Source organism: Cynara cardunculus, assembly GCF_001531365.2.
Source record: "Cynara cardunculus var. scolymus isolate 2C chromosome LG 1, CcrdV1, whole genome shotgun sequence".
NCBI lineage: Eukaryota > Viridiplantae > Streptophyta > Magnoliopsida > Asterales > Asteraceae > Cynara > Cynara cardunculus.
In genome coordinates this window covers 25,939,658-25,960,514 of record NC_037528.1, presented here as the reverse complement: position 1 = coordinate 25,960,514, position 20,857 = coordinate 25,939,658, and the positions used below count along the sequence as shown (strand labels likewise).

Here is a 20,857-nt window from a genome sequence, read left to right as displayed (position 1 = left end):
CTGCCCTGTTCTCAAAAGATAAATCTCCAGAGCCTAAGGGGAAAGGCAAGGGTAAAGTTGTAGAGGAGTCGCCACAAAAAGGGTCAAGCTCTGAGACGCCAGAGGAGATAAATGAAGAAGAGTATGACGACCCAGAGCTCGTTCAAGCGTTAAAGGTGTCTTTAGCAGAGGCACAAGCAAGAAAGGGCAGAACACACATCCCCAGAGCTGGAAAAGGCTCTTCCTCCAAGAAGGCGAATGAGGAAACGTCCACGGGTATGTTTGACGCTCTGGTAGGAACTGTCAAGCCAATCCTACCAGAGGGGTCCACCCAGAGGCCGATACTAGAAGAAGAAGAAACCAGAATACCAGAATCTGCCACAGTAGGAAGGGTTACTGAGATCCTTGAATCAATGAGCAAAATTCCCATGCAGCAAGTGCGCACAGAGCCTGTAACCACTGTGGAGGAGATTCTGTGGTGGCGTTACTCTACCGTGGATACAGAGCCCCCTTACGATCCAGAGCTTACATGAATGCCTTCTGCCGCTGCAAAGTTCCACTTCTCAAAGCTCACAAGACCACGCGAGCAGGTCTTCTCAGAGCACGTGATAACTTCCCTTGAAACCATATCTCCAAGAACTATGATGAAGAAGACCATGCTTTATGCTCAATATGTGGTGAAGAGGGATGACGGCAACCTCTACACGTTCACAGATGCTGACCTCCACAACCTCTGTGTATTTGACCTTATCTTCTTCCACAAAATTCTTAACAAGTACATGGAGAGGAGGTCAAGCTATTCGACTTCCCTCAGAAGGCTGGTCGAAGTAATGCACGCTCAAATAAAATATTACAGCCAGAAGGACTTCGATATCGTGATGAGGTTGGCCCAAACAGATTTGAAGATTTTCCCTCCGAAGAAGAAGCCAAGTTGGTTACTTAGATGTCATCCTAACACCATTGTCCAAAATCCCATCTTTGGGTTTGTTTTCCTGGACAAGGATGAGATTCTAAGGTTCTTTGATCCGACAGAGGTGAACAAGTATTCGACAGAGACTCTTAAGTAGGTGTTCAATCTAGTAGCAGCAGAGGTGCACAAAGGGCATCTAAGGGCGGATGAAATGTCTGGTATTCTGGATGCAATCAAAGTTCAAGTCTCCTTCAGAGAGTGGATATTCAAAGTCTACAGAACTATCAAGTCAGATCTGCAATTTGCCATAGATGACTATCCAGACTCTGCGGTGGACTAATCTTCTGTAACAGTATAGGCCTGGGCAACAATTTTTCAATTCATTTCTTTCATGTAATTCTTTTCAGATGATGAGTTTAACCTCCTCTTGTAATTCTTTCAATTAGTCATTTCTTGCATTTTTTTTGTCTATTTTTACTTTTTCATACTTAGGGGGCGATTGTTAGCTCTAATATTCACTTAATGTAAAAGTATGAAAAAGTATTCTGCAAGTGTTGACATAAGGGTATCTTCCACAGAAGACATCAGAGGACTAGCAACAGAAGCTATTTCAACGTGCAAGTAAAGTTCAACAGAACCTCTGATGTCTCTCACAGAGGTTCTGGTAAAAGGTCCTCTGACAATAAGATCATACAAGTCTACTACAGCAGAGCCTCTGAGATGACTCACAGAGGGTCTGCGGATATGTCTTCTATGAAGATCCGGTTCTGCTGTTTTTCAAAGGTTGTTAGCTGCATGTGCTTCTCATGTGACTAGATTTTAATAGACTTTATTTGGACGGCTTAGATGATTTCACTTTCTAGATCATGTCAGTAAGGTCGTTAGGGTCTAGTATATATAGCAGCTTAGGCCTTTGTATTCAGTGTGCTTCCGTATTGTAATCGTCAATATTTTCAATCAATTGAAAAACCTTTGAAACTATTCTATTGTGTTCATCTTCTTCATATTAATCTGTATGTTCTTGGTTAATTACTCTGTATTGTTCTTATCATTGTTTTCGCTGAACTGTAGAGATCATTCAGAGTAAGAGTTCAAATACCAAAGCTGAATTTACAAGTCCTAACAGGTTTGCAGGAATGTTTCTGAGGGATTTGGATTCCCTGGAGGGAATTGGATTCCATGGTGTTTGTCCCAATTTCACTGATCAATCTTCATGAAGCTCCATAACAATGGCAGATCTGATATAGCATTCAAGAACATCAAGATGAATATTGAGAGGAAAAGTCAATGCATTCAAAGTTTGGTCAAACCTCTTATTACGTATAGAATTTTTCAAATGAGCACTCTCTTTTCAAATTACAAAGACAACTCCCTATTTATATGGTCAAACCTACTAACACAAGTCAAAGTCAAACATGTCTAATAAAAGTCAAGCACAATGACTTTTACAATTATAGACAATATTTAACTTTCAAGACGAATACAATTAATACTGATTTTCAGTCCTAACAGTTTTTAGTCACAAATGCTGCAATTTTATATAATCTTTAAAATGTTTTCAATTAAAGATGGGTTCTTGGATAAAAATAATTTTGTCATGGAACCAGAGGCGCTTTGGTTGGTCATGACTTTTGGGGGGGAACCAGAGGGCTCTGGTTAAGAGTGATGAGTTAATTCATCAATGGAATGTTAGGTTTTATGAATAATGGACTCTGGATAGACAAACCAGAGGCTCTATTTAAACATTGAAAACCCTTGGAATGAAAATCATGCCCTTAATGTAGGACTAGAGGAGTTGTGGTTGAATGAAAGAGATGTTCACTTCTTAATTTAGCATTTTTGGTATACAGAGGCTCTGTATAGATGAGCCAGAGGCTCTGGGTTGGAAAATGCATAATATGTGCAATGTGTGCATGATGATGAATACAAAACTCCCCCTCAAATGATGTATGGGGATGTGTATTGAGTTAAAAACTCCCCCTACAATCAATAAGAAGGTTGAAATTAATGACTAGAGGCTCTGGTCTATACAACCAGAGGCTCTGGTTGTGAATGATGATGAAATCATATATGGAATGAGGTTAAGTTCATGTAAATGGACATTAAAAGGATGGGCCTTTGCGACCAAAGGGCTCTGGTTCCAAAGACTTTGAATCCCGAGGCTCTGGTCTTTAGAACCAGAGGCTCTAGTCAAGAAGGATATGCAAAAATGATGAAAGAATGTTAAATAATGATGCATGTGAAGTCCAAATTGGACCAGAGGGCTCTGGTCGCAAAGGACATGGAAACCAAAAGCTCTGGTCTTTGGAACCAGAGGTTCTAGTTCCGTAAATGATGAAATATGACTAAGTTATTTGTATAAATGAATGAGGGAGACCAAGTTTGAGACCAAAGAGGCTCTAGTCTCAAAGGATTGGAATCCAGAGGCTATGGTCTATATAACCAGAGGCTCTGGTTGTGAAGGGGAAACTTAGTGAAAAAATCACAAAGCATTTGCTTTGGACCAGAGGGGCTCTGGTTCCAAAGGCAATGAAAATATTTGGCCAAAATTTAAACAAGTATTTCTAATTGGCTAGAGGCTCTGGTCTTTAGAACCAGAGGCTCTGGTTTAGAGTACTTGGTGTTTATGGCCATAATGATATATCACTTGTAGGCATAACCATGAGATATTGAGGATCTCTGGTTTGAAACTATGGATTGCCTCTAAGTGGTGAGATTCAGCATACCCATCTTGCTGACAAGAAATAAAAATCTTTTCTCATCAAGAGCTTTTGTGCAAATGTCAGCAAGTTGAATCTCTGTAGGAACAAAGTAATCTTAATTGTACCTTTTTTGACATTGTCTTTCAGAAAGTGGTACCTTCATCGATGTGTTTGGTCTTGGAATGCTGCACAGGATTTGCAGAGATGGCTATGGCACTCTTGGAATCACAAAGGATGAGAATCTTTTCATATTCAAACCCATAATCCTTAAGTTGAGCCTTCAACGAGAGGACTTGTGAACAACAACTAGCAGCAGCAATATATTCTGCTTCTGCTGTAGAGGTTGAAACACAATTCTGTTTTCTGGATGTCCAACTTACCAGCTTGTCCCCCAAGACTTGACAGCTTCCAGACATACTCTTTCTATCAAGCTTGCAACCAGCATGATCTGCATCTGTGAAAGCTATTAGATCAAAGCCAGAGTCCTTTGGATACCAGAGACCCAATGAAGGGGTTCCCTTGAGGTATCTAAAGATCCTCTTGACTGCAGAGAGATGAGATTTCTTTGGATTAGCTTGATACCTTGCATAAAGATATGTAGCGAACATAATATCTGGTCTACTAGCAGTTAGGTATAGGAGTGATCCAATCATGCCTCTGTAGGTTGTTACATCCACAGATTTGCCTGATGGATCAGCAAACAACTTAGCTCCTGTAGCCATTGGTGTTCTCATCGATGATGAATTTAAGAAAGAGTATTTCTTCAGAAGTTCATTCACATAGGAAAGTCCCTTCTGGAGTTTGTTTTATTTGAAGGCCAAGGAAGAAACTAAGTTCTCCTATCATACTCATTTCAAATTTGCTTTTCATCAGCTTTGAGAATTTTTCGCAAAATTTTGCATTGGTAGAACCAAATATGATATCGTCCACATATATTTGCACAAGTAGGATGTTACCTTTGTGCTTCTTGAGAAAGAAGGTTGTATCGATTGTACCTTTTTCAAATCCATTGTCGATGAGAAAGGTGGAGAGAGTTTCATACCAGGGCCTGGGTGCTTGTTTCAGTCCATAGAGGGCTTTGCCAGAAAGTAGACGTACTTTGGATGCTTTGGATATTCAAACCCAGGGGGCTGCTGCACATATACTTCTTCTTGAAGCTTACCATTAAGGAAGGCAGACTTGACATCCATTTGATAGACCTTGAAGCCTTTGTATGCTTCATAGGCTAGAAATATCCTGATGGCCTTAAGTCTTGCGACGGGAGCAAACGTTTCATCATAATCAATCCCTTCTTTCTGGCAGTAGCCCTTGGCAACAAGTCTGGCCTTGTTCCTTATGACTATGTCATCTTCGTCCTTCTTGTTTCTGAAGACCCATTTGGTTCCTATGGCCGTCTTCCCTTTGGGTAGAGGCATGAGGGACCACACTTTGTTTCTTTCAAACTAGAGTAGTTCTTCTTGCATCGCGTCTATCCAGTTTGGGTCTTGTAGGGCTTCAGAAATCTTCTTTGGTTCGAACATGCTCAGAAAGTTGGCGAAAAGGCATTCATTGGCTGTTGCTGATCTCTTCTTGACACTAGATGTTGGATCACCAATGATTTGGTGTTGTGGATGGTCTTTTGTCCACTTGGTGCAAGATTGGGGTTCTAGAGCAACAGGATGCAATTTTTCATCAATCGATGGAACTGCTTGCTCCCCCTCGAAGAGATCATCTATAGAGTGATGCTTTGGTTCTGGTTCTTGATCTGAAGACACAGAAGAAGTAAAAAGTGAAGTAACATGAGTTTCAGTAAGAGATGTACCTTTAGCATTGGAGACTTCATGTTCTTCATCAGCTCTGGAAGTGGGTTTAGCAGTAGGTGCATGTCTAGAGACTACTTCTTCTTCGAAGATGTCTTCAAATAGATGAGCTAACTCTAATTCATTGGGTTTGCCAAGTGATGAATCAAAGGTTCTCTGTTGAAGTCCGAGTCCTGAACTGCTATGTCCAGAAGTTATTGGTGTGGAATGATCAAAGGACTCATTGATGCTTTCGATGACGATCTTTGTCCTTTTGATGTAGACTCTGTAGGCCTTTGCGGTTTGAGAATATCCCAAAAAGATCCTTTCATCAGCTTTTTTGTCGAACTTGCCAAGATATTCCTTATCATTGAGTACAAAGCATTTGCACCCAAACACATGAAAATATTTGACATTTGGTCTTCTTTGATTGATGAGTTCATAGGGTGTCTTCTGGTGCCTCTTGTTGTTGATTGACCGATTATGGTTGAAGCAGGCAGTGGATATAGCTTTAGCCCAGATGGTGATGGGTAACTCCAATGAAGCAAGCATGGTCCTTGCTACTTCTACGAGGGTTCTGTTCCTTCGCTCCACCACTCCATTCTGTTGTGGAGTTCTGGCTACTGAAAAGTTTTGGGAAATACCTTCATTGATGAGGTATTCATCGATTCTAGCATTTCTGAATTCAGTCTCATTGTCGCTTCTGACTTTTATGAGTTTGCGTTGTAGAAGGACTTAGAGTCTTTTCATCACCCAGATGAGAAGTTCAAGAACATCTGATTTCTTCTTTACAAACTCAACCTAGGTGTATCTGGAGTATTCATCAACTAGTACTAAGATGTACTTCTTTCCGGAGAGGCTTTGTGTAGATATGGGCCCACAGAGGTCTATGTGAATCATGTCCAAGGGCTTGGTGCAGGAGGTTTCTGACTTTGTTTTATGGGAGGCCCGTTTTAGTTTTCCTATCTCGCAGGCTGAGCATAGATGGTCTTTTTCAAAATTAAGATCTGGAATCCCCTTGACCAGCTTCTGTTTAGCTAGCTTCCTTAGAACGTCAAAGTTCAGATGTGAGAACTTCTGATGCAATAGCCAATTTTCATCGCTCTTCTGGGATACAAGGCAGAGGGTGTCTTGTCCCACAGAGGATTGAAAATCCAGAAGATAGAGATTCCCTTCTCTCTTTGCCTTGATGATGGTTTGTTCGGGTTGTGTTTCAATGATGCAGAAACCCTTGTGAAATCTGACTTCAAGACCCTTGTCGCAGAACTGGCTTATGCTTAGTAAGTTATGCTTTAGACCTTCAACACAAACCACTTTGCTAATGGAGATGTTTCCCTTTATGAATGTGTCGTATCCTTTGATTGTACCCTTACTGTTGTCTCCAAAAGTGACAGAGCCTCCATATTTTTTGATGAAGGAGGACAGCTGACTTTTATCACCAGTCATGTGCCTGGAGCAACCTGAATCCATATACCATTGTTGCACATGTTGATCCTGCAAGACAAATTAAGGGGGTTTAGGTACCCACTTCATAATGGGTCTACGTTGGTTAGTCAGAGATACGACCTTTCTCTTTTCATCAGCCCTATTGGGAGTGGGCTGATTTTCATTACCCTTAGCCTTTGCAGGCTTGGGTCTGGTTGCATTTCCCTTGCCCTTGGACTTGGGCTTTTTCACGTTTTCGTTGGTTTGCCTATTATAGCGATAGACGTGTTTGGAAAATATGCAGCGATGGGTTAACATGTGGTTCCTCAGGTTTTGTAAAAGTGTTAAACATTGGCAGATAGGATAGTTTGAACATGAATGCTTAACTTTCTTTTTATTTTATGAAAATGAAGAAGTAAATGCAGGGGATGAAAATCTTGTCCAAGCATCGGTTGTTTTTACAAACTTCCTATCTAGTTCAGATTTTTTTATTTGTAGAAGGCTTGGTCTTTACTTCTTTCCTGAGGGAGGGCTACTTTTCTTCAGCTGAATGAGAAGAAAAGTGGTGGTTAGAATTTTCAGAGGCATGCCACTTCTGTTTTGCGCGCGAGTAAACTTAATGAACTTATATGAAGTATTTGGGCCTTGTGAAGTATCGTTGGCGGATTTGGTGTTGCTCAGCTTTCCTTTTCCTTTGTCTGAAGTTTTCATAGATGCTGGAACATGAGATTGGGTTTGAAGTTTTGAGGCTTCTTATCCTTAATAACCTCTGTTGATTCACAGATTATCTCTTCTTCAGATTCAGAATCAAGAAAAGTCTCTCGCAGATTTCTCGAAATCACTATTGTCATGGATGTTTGTGGGAGGAGTGGGTTCAGAGGTTGATGGTTGAGAGTGATCTGTTAGGGGTTCCATTGTTTCTGACTTAGATGAACTTCCAATATTACTTGGATGGTTCATCGATTCATCAGATGACAGTTCCTTACTAAGATTATCGTTTTCATCAACGGCATTTGCTGATGAAGTGGGATTGATGACCAGAGACTCTGATTTAACCATAGGGTTTCCATCGGTCTCTGGTGTGAAGGCATCGTTCCCTTTATCAGAATTCTTACATGTGCTGTTCTCGTACACCACGTTTTCAAAATCCTGTCTCAAGAGGACAGTTTTTCCATCGACTTTAACCCTTTTAAAATTTACTTTGGGTTTAGGGAAAAAGTCGGGTTTTTGAGTGCATCCAAGTTTGAAAGTGGATTCAAGGGTGGATTTTTGATTCGATGAAGGAGACCAATTCATTGAAATCCAATCCCTTGAGTGTCCTTTTGACCGTTAAGTTTTTCGTACACATCTTGGGCATCCTTATATTTCTTCCTCAGAAGTTCATTGATTTGAAGCTTTTGATGAAAAATCTCCCTTTCTTTTTGAAAGAAATCTTTGAGAGCGATTGAGTTGAGCCTCTCTGCCTCGGATTCTTTTAAGGCCTTCGCCTTCTTTTCTAAGTCCTTAGATATTTTCTTGTTCAAATCCAGAAGCTTTTCTTCCTCTGATTTTTTAAGAGAGGTGATGCGAGTCTTTTCCTTGACAAGTTCAGCTTTTTCTTCAGTTAGAAGATCAGTCTCTCTTTTGTAGAAACTGACTTCTTTTTCTACTTTTCTTCTTTCAGATTTTTCAAAATTTAATTTTTCTTTGAGTTTTAAGAAATCCTCTGAAAGTTTCATTACCCTTAACTCTAGCTTAGATGGAGCAGAGTTGGTTTCATCAATAGAAGACTCACATACCTGTTCATCAGAATCAGAGGCGGATTCTGCGTTGGACGTGGCCATAAGACAGATGAGTGCCTTGTCTTCTTCATCAGACAAATAATCAGACACCCAATTTTCTTTTTTCAGCCATCAGCCTTCGCTCTTTAGGATTGTATTTGTACTTATTCTTGTAATAGTCTACATCCTTCACTAGACGTCCTCTGCATTCTTTTGAAAAATGACTGATTTTTCCGCATCTGAAGTAGTGAAGGTCATTCTTTCTTCCGTCTCTGTCTTCTCTCTTCTCCTCTCTTATATCTTATTTTTCTTCTCTTCCCTCTCTTCTGTCTTCCATCTGATAGAATTTCGGTGGCTTCTTTTCATAGGATGGCTGGTACTTCTCCCTTCTGGAGTCTCTTCGTTCATAAGGCTTTTTGATGAACTTCCTCTGGAACTGTTTTGTGATCAAGGCCAGAGACTTGGCAAAGGCTTTGAGATCATCATCTGACTCGGATGTCTCGTCTTCAGATTCTGATTCTACTACTAGTTCTTTCTTGCCCTTTTTCTTGTGGTCTCTCGTGGAGGTCCTTGAAACATCCTTTTCTTCTACAGCAAGAGCAAGGGTCCACTGATGGATACTTTTCTCTTCATAATATCATTCTCTTGTACAACAAGTGTTCCATAGACATCATGCAATGACCAGCTGTCTAAGTCCTGATTTGCTTGGAGGGACATCGACAGATGTGTCCACTTATTGCCGAGACTTTTAAGAAATAACACGTTATTTTCTTCCTTCGTCCTGGAGATGTCGTTTCGACGACATTGATTGATCAATGTGTTGAAACGATCGTATGTCTTCTGAATCGGCTTATCAGGAAGAGCTTTGAAGTTGGTATACTCGTTGAGACATTGAGCTCTACGATTTTTTTTCGTTTTTGCTCCTCCTTCTAATTGACTTACCAGCTCATCCCATAGCTCCTTTGCGTTGGTGCATGCATCAAGGGATTGGAAGATTTCATTGGGAATGGCCATGATAATTAATCTTTTGGCCTTTTTGTCAGTTTCTACGTGCTCCATATCATCTTCATCCCAATTCTTCTAGTCCTTGGGCATGTAGTAAGCTGGAATTTCTGTTGTGCTGCTTGTTCTTGGGACTCTTGGAATAAGAGTCTGCGGTATGTAGGGACCCTCCATGACAGATCGTAGAAGGTTTCTGTCCATCCCTTCCAGAAAAGTTCACCATCCTTATCCTCCATTGTGGATACTCTTCTCTTTGAAGAGTTGGAGGTTTGGTGAGGGAACCAACACTATAAGCAGAATTCCAGTTGGCCATTGAAGATTTGGAAGAGAAAAATTACGCTCTTTGGAGAAGATTTTTATGAATTTTATAAATGAATGAAAAAGGCAAATTGAGAGTTTTTAATGATCGTTTTGATTGATAAACAATCAAGTGGCTCTTATACCAATTGTTGGTCTCAGATCTCTCAATAACACTAATAATTAAGTTAAGAATAACCTAATTATGTCGTGTGAATGAATAAAATGAAGAACACTCAAGAACAAGATATGAATCTTCAAAGAATATACTTGAGTGCAGGAATATTCACTTTATTCCAAAATGATAATAAAAGCGTTCAAAGCGTTAACTAATTACAGTAGGCCTAATCACCTATTTATACTAGTAGCCTAAACAAGAAGATAACTATCTAGTGAGACTATCTAGWAAATCTTCTAGGGAAAGATAAAGCTTATCTAGACATGGATAATAAACAAAACAAGATAAACTTTGTAGAAATCAACTGTCGATTGGTCATCTCCAGCTGTCTTCCATGGGGCGTTATTCAATCTTATCTTCATATCTTTATCGCATGCCTCTGGTTGAACTAGTGCAGAAACTTCAAGTGTTGGTAACCAGAGAAGCTATGAAGGTGCTTTTTCCATCGCACCTCTGGTCGATTCATCGACCCTCTGGTTGTATTAAGGACTTAGCCATTTTGCCTGGCAGTCTTCCATCGGCCTTCTGGTTCTTCATCACTTGTTGTTCTTCATTAGTTTTACACATAAGAATTATGGGATTTAACAAAATCATTATACATATTAACATATATTTTCTAGGATTACTCAATGGTTCAATAATATTAAATAATTCTATACATTATAAATGAACTAATAAGACATTAGAAAAAGTAAGAAAAATCAAATATTGTGTTATAAAAACCGCACATTAAGTCATGACGTGCCACATGTTTAACGTGACATAAGACACAAGTCTTAAGCCAACTGTTGCAACGAGTTTTTTTGAACATTGACCGAGATGCACCAGTTACCAGATCAATTCTCGTGATAAGTACAATTCATGGGATGTAGATAAGATTAAAATTGATCAAGTTCTCACCTTAACTCTTAGGTGGCGTTTGGTTTGCAAAATGTTTTTGGATTGAATGGAATCTTTTAAAGGAATTTGACTTTGAAGGAATTGGAATGGAATGTTGTCAGGTTTGACCACCTGTTTGGTTGGCAGACATTGGAATGAAATCTGTTAAGGAGTTGGAATATGTCTGTTTGGTTCACAGAATGTATCTTTAGAATTGGAATAAAATATTGGTAAACGACCAAAATGCCCTTTTTTAAAAATTTTAATTTTTTTAAAACTAAAAATACTTTAATAAAATAATTATTTAATATGTAAAACAATATAAAATACACAAACTCAAATATAATCATAAGCCAAACGACGTTACTAAATCGACAGTGGGTCCATAGTCGTTCAGATGGTGGTGGTTCGTAATGACTCAGATCGATGGTGGTCCGCAGTGGTTCAGATGGAAGTGGTCAACGGTGGTTCAAATAGGCGGTGACAGTGGTTGTTCAAATCGGTGGTGGTCGGCGGTGTCCGACGGTGATTCAGATCGATGGTAGTCGTCGGTGGTTGACAGTGATATAGATCGATGGTGGTCCGTTGTGGTTCAGGTGACGATGGTCAGATGTGGTTCAGATTGGCGATGAATCATATCGGTGATGGTCAATGGTGGTTTAGATCGACGGTGCTTCAGATCAATAGTAGTTGAAGGTGATTCAGATCGATGGTGGTCCGTGGTGGTTCAGATGGCGATGGTCGACAGTGGTTCAGATCAGTGGTGGTCCATGGTGGTTCAGATGACGATTATCGGCGGTGGTTCAGATTGACGGTGAATCAGATTAGTGGTGGTTCAGATCGGTGGTAGTCGGTGGTGGTGGTCGACGGTGGTTCAGATCAGTGGTAGTCGGCGGTGGTCGACGATGGTTCAGATCGGTGGTAGTCGGTGGTGGTGGTCCATGGTGGTTCCGATGACGGTTATCGGCGGTGATTCAGATTGACGATGAATCAGATCGGCGGTAGTCGACGGTGGTTTACTTTGGTGGTAGTCAGTGGTGGTGGTCGGCGGTGGTTCAGATCAATGGTAGTCGGCTGTGGTTCAGATCGGTGGTAGTTGGTGGTGGTGGTGGTCGACGGTGGTTCAGATCGGTGGTAGTCGGTGGTGGTGGTCGGCTGTGGTTCAGATCGGTGGTGGTCAGTGGTGGTTCAGATCAATAGTAGTCAAGAGATGGTCGACGATGGTCATATTGAGTTTTATGAGATTAGAGTATATTAGGTCAATGACATATTTGGTATAATGAAGATAGAGATTTCATTCCATCAAAATACCATGTAGTTTCTAAGGAATGTTTAATTTCTTTAATTGTGAAATTTATAGGATTTTGAAGATTCCTTTCGTGAAAAAGAATGAACCAATCAAGAGAATAGAATTTGATCAATAAAATTCAACATTCCAATTTCATCAGATTTCTTCAAAATCTGCAAACCAAATACCATCTTAAAGTTCTTGTAAACAATATGACTGATTTTGGTAATTTACTCGACTAAAAAAATTATATTGGTCTAAAAGAAATAGGCTCAAAAGGAACGTTCAAAAGATACGAGGAGAGGCGGCAACGAGGGTTAGGGTTTCTCTCAACCCCCTCATATTCCAATCGCTGCACATTTTTTCACCGCCTTCTAAAACCCATGGGAAAATGGGTGAAGAAGAAACCAGGACTGCCAAAAGCTGAAGAACTAAAATTTGATCCTTCCCCAATTGTTCTGAGCAGCGACGACGAGGCCGATGATGACCTAAGCTTGAAAATCGTTGAAAAAGCAATGTCAAGAGCCCGTGATAATAAAATCAATGGTAATCCTTCAGGATCGTCTTTGAAACCTGAAGTTATCATCACAAAAGTGAAGAAAAAAATAAAGAAGAGGAAGAAGGAGAAGATGGGGGTACAAGACAATGCTGTAAGCAGTTCGAATCCAGTTGAAAATTTGAACTTTTTTGTGTTTTTATTTTGACTTTTTCAGTTTCACTGTCTATTTGAGTCAATGCCTCCTTCAAATTGGGGAAAAGGTCACCATATTCATGCTATTCTGCATAAAATTGATCTGGATCTTATTTATTTCGATTATTTAGGAATCCTGTTTACTTGTTTCCTTTCGGGTAGTGGAGAGAATTGTAATTGGAGTTTTTTAGTTTACTGTCAACTTACTTTGCTTCGATTCCAATTAAAACAACCCCATGAATTGATGTCCCCAGATATTCCCTCGAATATTAGTAATAGTAGAACGTATCTTTTCATGAGTAATATTACTCTAAAGCAATTGAGTAAATATCAATGGCATGGTTGGATAGTTGGTTCGGAACAAAAATTAGGTCCATGGTGGTGGCCTCAATTTTATGACATATCTTGATTGAATAGGTTGACGATGTGGAGATAAAGGAGGAGGGCGGTGCACCAAAAGAGACTGACTTGACATCGGAGACAAATCCTTCGGAGAAATCTGATAATATTGTTCTGCGGAAGCTTCTCGTGAGTTGAATTAGTACCTTAAAAAGTCAAGTTGTAGCAGCTATAAATCAATGTCACATCTGATCTCTCTTAATGAATTTTTGTCTCCAGCGTGGACCAAGGTATTTTGATCCTCCAGATAGCAGCTGGGGAAATTGCTATAATTGTGGTGAAGGTGGCCATACAGCTGTGAACTGTACATCAGCTAAGCACAAGAAACCTTGTTTTGTTTGTGGGAGTCTGGAGCACAATGTGAAGCAGTGCAACAAGGTTAGGATGTGTAAAGAAAATATATCTCTTCTTCTGGTTGTTTTTAATATATCATCGTTATCATCAGGGAAAATATTTTGTCAAATGTCCATAAAAAGTGGATTTTTTGTGGGGGGTTGTTTGTCACAGACCATAGAAAAAAGAGGGTGAGGCTTTACAGAAATGTTATAATATTTTCCAATTTCTAACATTTAGAGCTCTGTGTGAATATGTATATCAAATAAGTAATTATGATTAATGAACAATGCGGTTTTTACCTTTTAAGCTCGTGTTATCATTTATACTTGTAGAGTTGTAGGAATGAAATTTGTTAAACATGGTTAGCAATCTAGGGGTAACTAGTACTTATGTGTTGAAGAATTATAAGGAGGGGATGCAATCACAAGGATTAAGTGGTTAATTCTTTGTATGGCAAAAAAATGCAAGCATGACAGTAAGGACGACTCACAACCAGGTACTGGCATGTGAGGGCCTCGAGTAATGGGTGGTGGGAAGTTTGAGTAAACTGTGAGTATGATCTCTTATAGTCTTGTACGATACGAATGATTCAAGATTGCATGCAATCATCTGGCCATAAAATGATCAGTTCAAACATTAACAGGACCAAGTTTAACCCCCCTGCTTTATATGTTACTGTTTTCTGAATTTATGCTGCATTGGTATCTCTTTAAGATTTTGTCACGCTTGCTTCCGTACCTCCTGAAGGTACACTGTTTATCCACACCGTCTTCCTTATAGGGCATTATATCCACAAGTTGTTGGATCAATCCATCTTTTACAAACTCAGGGGCATTTGGATTTCAAGGAATGGGATTGATAATGATTTATTCCATTCTATTATATTATTGGTGATTTCCTTCCATTAATAATGTTAAAAGAAAGAAAAAGAGCTTCCTCATTTCCAAGACAAAATCCCTGCACAACATCTTCGTCTCCATCATGTCTCGATCTTCATCTCCAATTCTCAATCACAGCAAGCATCTCCAACATATCTACATATCCATTTCCATCATGTCTTCATTTTTATCTACATCACAACAAGCATATCCAACATATCTCTAACACATCTCCATCTTATTTCATCTCCAAAACAAATTCGAAATCATCTTAATATCCTATTTTGTCTCTGAAAATGAAAATGAAAATCATCTTCGTCTCCTATACCCTCATTGAAGAAGGAAGCAGGTAAAAATTTCAATAGTGTTAACTAGTTACTGCTTTATGTTTGTCGTGTTGTCTTGGGAGGTTTACAAGAAGTGTATGTGATAGTTTAATGATTGTCATTCTTAATTTTGCATTTGTTAGAATATATTACACAATATCATATGTGATGCAATGTTAAAATACTTGGTACTCTTGATGATAAATTGTAAATCTTAATCTATATGAGTGTTTTTAGTACTGTATATTTAAAATCATATATGATGCACAATGTAACAGAAATGACATGTTCATATGAAGTCTAATCATTTGTGATTCACAAATGTTGTACTATGCATATGGTATTCACAATGTAATTGGTGTTCATGCTGTTCTTATTTTAATTATGGATACCAGATCAAAATTCTATGTTTCAATAGTGTTAAAATATACTTCTTCACAGTTAAGAGCTTTGCGGTAACATGTAGAGAACACTGTTAATAATTCTCTTGCTAGAAACTAGAAGACTTTATGAGAACACTGTATTTACTTTAGGGCTTTAGATCTTAAGTTGTGTATGTGCGGACTCGTATCCCTTTTATTTAGTCGGATTTTGCTGAAATTCTATAATATTTCTTTTGGCAGGGGAAAGATTGCTTTATCTGCAAGAAAAGTGGCCATCGTGCGAAAGATTGCTTGGAGAAATATGTTGTGGGATCACATACGTCTAAAATTTGTTTGAAATGTGGTGATTCAGGGCATGAAATGTTCTCATGCAAGGGCATATATTCTCCAGATGACCTTAAGGTCAGTACTGTCTCATAGTTAATGTCCTCTTTATCCATCTACATATGTGTACCATGCAAGTTTCTTATGAACAAGTATATAAAAGTTTCTTCAGTATATTAGAGCAACTCCTGACATGTATGGTCTTTGTCAGGAAATACAATGTTATGTTTGCAAGTCCTTTGGGCATCTTTGTTGTGTCAACTATGCTGGTGGTGGTCCAAGAGAAATTTCTTGTTACAGATGTGGTCAATTGGGCCATACTGGTTTGGTAAGTTCTTCTGCTCCTGTGTGAATTGAAGTTTTTCTGTTTCTCTTTATTTTATATTGTATTTTGAATGATGGAAGCTGGAAAGCATTTGCGAACAGATGCTTATTTCAGACCGACACCATACCTTATCATGACCATGCACCAAGTTACAAGTCTTGTTGAGATATACTTTAGTCGTTATTGTGCCTTTATATGCTTAGAGCTGTGTTAAGAGGCATCCATGTGTACACACATGAACCATTATTTTCTCATATATGGGATGGTTAATTTTTGTTTGATACATATATAGGCATGTAACATGTTACATGTATTGCAATTTGTCAAAGTGATATATGACATAATATTTGATTGTTTTCCATATTGTCAATATAGTAAGGTTGCGTTTGGTACATGGGACAAGATTGTTCCACGTTTGGTGCATCATGGGACAGGGGCTGAATGGGACAAAAAGGCTTTTTTTGTTCCTCTAAAATAGGTGGAACAAGAAGTTACAAGGATGGGACAGAACCAAAAAATTACCAATCTACCCTCATTTGATATAACCTTATTAAGGCATTTGGTTTAATGGTCATCCCCGCCCATTGCCGCCACTACCGCCTCCATAATCACCGCGTCCACCACCATCTGCTACCTACCACCATGCATCACCACTTCTCTCTCCAACACATTGGTCACCACCACCTCTACCTCCTCTAGAATCACCACTTCTACCTCCATATCCACCACTATCGATTGCCACCTCTACCACTATCATCGCCACCACCACCGATCACCTCTTCCACTACCATTGGTAACCATCATATGAAATCATTAAACAACATTTATGTGCAACTTGTCCAGCCCATTCCTGTCCGCATGCTACTTGTCCTGTCAAGTACTGACCTCTTTCCTGTCGTATGCGTACCAAATGCAACCTAAAAGAAGGAAATGAACATAGAAAATACAATAAGCTTGGAAGTTTTATTCCAAATGAGTTTCAAGGAATTCAACATAGAATAAACTCAAGCTCAAGGGACTATTTACACAAATTCAACTTATTTGATTGGATGAATTTGATTTATCTCGGCATATGTAAAAGAGGAAAAGGGAAAATGGTTCTTTTATCCAAGAAATTAATCAAAAACTGAAGAACCAATTGTTCAAAGCAACCATAATAGCAAATATGGCACCTATGTTCTTTCTTGTTGGGCCTAAAAGCTCACTGTATATGATGTAATTGCAGTGAGGATATTATTCACATTTTTCAATCGATGGTTTTCTGAAAAGCTTTTACATGTTATATTTAGTCTTACATGCCAATTTTTTTTTACAGGAATGTGCACGAGTGCGTGCAAAAACCAGTACAGAGACACCTAGTTCTTGCTACAAGTGTGGTGAGGGAGGCCATATTGCTCGTAAATGTACTAGTTCCGTTAAGGTAATTTATTTTCTTGCAAACTTTTTATTCTACTCCATCTGTTCCAAAAACTCCTACAATGAAAAATTGCACAGTTTTAGAAATGTGTAATTATCAGAACGGTTAATCAGCTAAATGGCAATTTTATCCTTGATAATAGATGAAATAATGGATTTATCCATCTTATAATTAACGGTAAAATTGGAAAGTAGGCACTTACTTTTGAAAGTGGATCCTTATTTTTGGACGAACTAAAATAGAAATATGGACACTTATGTTGAGATGGAGGGAGTATTTGCTTGAACCTTTTTTGGCAAGCCAGGGTTTTTTTTTTCAGAAACAGCCTCTTTATCTCTTGACGCTACCATTAGGTGAGATATGATGGGTTTGTTTGGTTTGCTTTCTATCCTTGAAACAATTTTGAAGTGGTTTTTTTCTTCAATTCTTCAGAAGGACAAGAGGAAAAGCGAATTCTCGAGCCCTAGGAAGAATCACTCGAGGGAGAACTATGGAAGCCATATAGGAGTCAGGTCCGTACCTCATGATTTAGGTAACGCTCGTAAACGGAAAACACAATATGGACAACAGAGTTCATCATCTCAATCGAAGCCAAGGGGTAGAGGTGGATGGATAACTGAAGATCCTGGTGACTGGGGATCTCCTAAAACCCCATCTAGGTATAAATCTAATGACAGATTCAATGGTGGTAGTGGTTATAACTCAGGATTTCGTAGCAATGGTCGAAAGCTTCAGTATGAAAGCACAGTTGGTTCTAATGGATATCAACACAGGTTTTCAGCATCGAAGTTTGTAAACTCGAGTAGTTATGGCAAAAGAGAATATGGTTGGGATTATTAGTCGTATGCTAAGAAATGCCGTTAAGTTGGTGGCGATCGTAAAGCAGATGATTGGATATTGAAGGCTGATGGTCGATTGTTTTGTCGACCAATGTTCATGAAAGCTTGCAAGTTGGTCTGGTGTACACTTTTTGAAATCAAGTGGGGGTCTGATGATTGGTGTATCTTTAGTAGCATTTTTGTTATTGTTTAGTGTTTGTGGTTATTCTTTCAGATTTTCAAAATAGGTAATATGTTTTTTTTGGGTTTTACATTAACAATTTTTAGTTCAAATATTTAACGTCTTGAAAGGTGCATACTCTTAAATTGATGTGCAAGGTTGTAACCTTATAAGTCCTAAAAGATTGAAATTCAATTGTGTAATGCAAAATAATTGTCACAAAAATAAGTGTTTACAATAAGAAAAAGAGGGAATTGTGGATTTGGTTCTGATATTTTTTTTACTAGGATCCCTATGGTATGTTTATTGTAGATTTTGTTCTTGTGGTATTCAATTTGTTTTGCTCATGGTCTTTCTAACTAAGATCCTTGCTCACAAGATGAAAAGAGTTGAGAACAAATTGGTGAATCGGTACGTAACGTGTGGGAGTTTGATGAGCCTAGATTTGATTGCAAGGCAGTTTTATCAAATCTAAAATGGGATTTTTAGGGTAGTTTTATCTTCTCTGGTTGCTGGGAGATTTGGCTTGCTAGAAATGCATCTGTTCATGATTCAGTTGCTATGTCTTTTTCATCTATTATCAATAAAGTCACGCACTGGTGTAAGGATTTATTGCAGCTTGATTATCCACTCATTCTTCTGGTTTTCATGGTTCTATTTGTTTCCAAGTAATGCATATCCCTATGGTCTCCCCTAATATTCCTAAAGGAAAATGGATCAAATGGGCTCCTCTGTAGTATTAGGTAGTTGGTCAGGTAAAGGCCGACCAAGCCAATGATACTTAAGCTGGTCTTTTTGGATGATCAACCACATTGGGACTGAGACACGGCTCGGACTCTTGTTGGGGGCAGCAATGGGGAATCTTGGACAACGGGTGAAAGCCTGATCCAACAATATCGCGTGAGTGGAGAAGGGCAATGTTGCTTGTAAAGCTCTCTAACTCCGTTAGATCAAGGGCAATTTTAGTCTTTTTGTTTATTATTTTATCTTTCCTATAATAAAGTAAAAACAATATTTTTATACATACAAATATAGACTTGGGATTATGTGAGACCAAGGGTTTTTCATGCGACCCGTAAGACCAATTCTCAACCCTTGGGTTATATCTACAATTTGACAATATGAACATTCATAAACGCCACGAGACTTCTTAATAATCACAAAATTGCCACCGTGCAATTTTAGATCATTAGATCATTAGCTTATAAAGTTGATCAATGAACATAAATTGGTCTTACAGGTCTCACAAAAAACATTTGGTCTCACATGATCCCAAGTATATATATATAAAGAGAGAGAGAGAGAGAGAGAGAGAGAGAGAGAGAACGAGCTTGGTTCAAATGTTAACCAAAATTATTGTATTAACTTTGTTAACCAAGCTCAACCAATGAAAAATAATCTTTTCTTTAGGTTCACATACATCTCATATGTTAATGACAAGGGTAATTAAGTAATTTTACCATTTTGTGTAACTCCCATATCATTAATTGAGAGTTACAAAATATTAAAATCTCATAATTGATGATGATTTAATATTGATCTTGTTTTCACTTTGTGATTATTTTTGAAATTTGATTTATCTATCTATAATGTTATTGAATTTGTGATTGTTAAAAGATTTCCGATAGTAAAGTTTTCGATATCGTCCAAGCTAATATGGAAACAAATCGACAACAATGAGAATGAGAAGGTTAAAATGGTTTACGATGACAATCGGACTTCGAGTTCCGGAAGTGAAGACAATGATCAAAGCGTTTGTATTGGTAATGGATTAATATGATATTGCATTCGTTTTAAACGACATTTCTCATCTTTGACAGTTCTCACTAATCTTGCAAAAAAAGGTGTGCAACTGACATGTTGAACAACTTCTATATATTCAGGAGCTGACTCTGTTGAGAGATTCAATCAGTTTACAGATGAAGACATATGAAGTTAACACATAGTGCATTAGATACATATGAAGACATAGGGACACACATAGACATATGAAGACATATGAACACATCAAAAACCATACAGCCTTAGATGCCTTGATTCATCAGTGTTCATGTCTATTCAAGTCACTAGATGTTCATATGAATCCATATATACACACACAAAACATGTGAAGACATGTGAGCACGTATGAAAACACACAACCCTAGATGTCTTGGTTCATACGTGTTCATGTACATACAACAAAGTTGGCTCATGAATATATAGAAGATGTTCATACGGTTCACATGTTGTTCATACAGTTCACATGCTGTTCATATGTATATATATATATATATATATGTGTGTGTGTGTGCGTGTGTGTATGTGTGTTCATATGGTTCTTACATTAACAAAAAGAATGAGATTTTTTGATTTTGTAACTCCCAATTAATGGTATGGGAGTTACATAAATTTTTTTTTACCTAAATACCCTTTTCTCCTTTGTTCACATATGTTTTTTTGAAATTGTAAATTTAAAAAATTAATTTTTATCATGATTAATCAGAACTGTTTATTGTAAGAATCAATGGCCAAGGTTGGTTAACAAAGTTAACACAATAATCTTGTTTAACATTTGAACCATCCCATATATATATATATA

General features: G+C 38.3%; 1 protein-coding gene across 2 annotated transcripts; it reads left to right on the top strand.

Moving 5' to 3' along the window:
- The first annotated feature begins 12,507 nt into the window (after nt 1-12,507).
- Nucleotides 12,508-18,518, top strand: LOC112500153 (zinc finger CCHC domain-containing protein 7-like). 2 transcript variants are annotated; one of them, XM_025103496.1, is made up of 8 exons: nt 12,508-12,848; nt 13,307-13,417; nt 13,508-13,666; nt 15,452-15,613; nt 15,747-15,863; nt 17,176-17,280; nt 17,710-17,936; nt 18,051-18,518. In XM_025103496.1, exons 1-8 carry the CDS (start codon nt 12,582-12,584, stop codon nt 18,115-18,117), a joined length of 1,215 nt encoding a protein of 404 aa, XP_024959264.1. In that variant the 5' UTR covers nt 12,508-12,581; the 3' UTR covers nt 18,118-18,518. The 2 variants fall into 2 exon arrangements, with proteins under 2 accessions (XP_024959264.1, XP_024959257.1); XM_025103489.1 differs by having other exon boundaries at nt 17,710-18,518.
- Nucleotides 18,519-20,857: the final 2,339 nt, after the last annotated feature.

Excerpts from the sequence above, each read along its gene's own strand:
- LOC112500153 (XM_025103489.1), top strand. The coding sequence starts at position 12,582 with ATGGGAAAATGGGTGAAGAAGAAACCAGGACTGCCAAAAGCTGAAGAA. Across the intron at positions 15,614-15,746 it reads ATTCTCCAGATGACCTTAAG|GAAATACAATGTTATGTTTG; the intron begins GTCAGTACTGTC and ends GGTCTTTGTCAG. Across the intron at positions 17,281-17,709 it reads AATGTACTAGTTCCGTTAAG|AAGGACAAGAGGAAAAGCGA; the intron begins GTAATTTATTTT and ends TCAATTCTTCAG.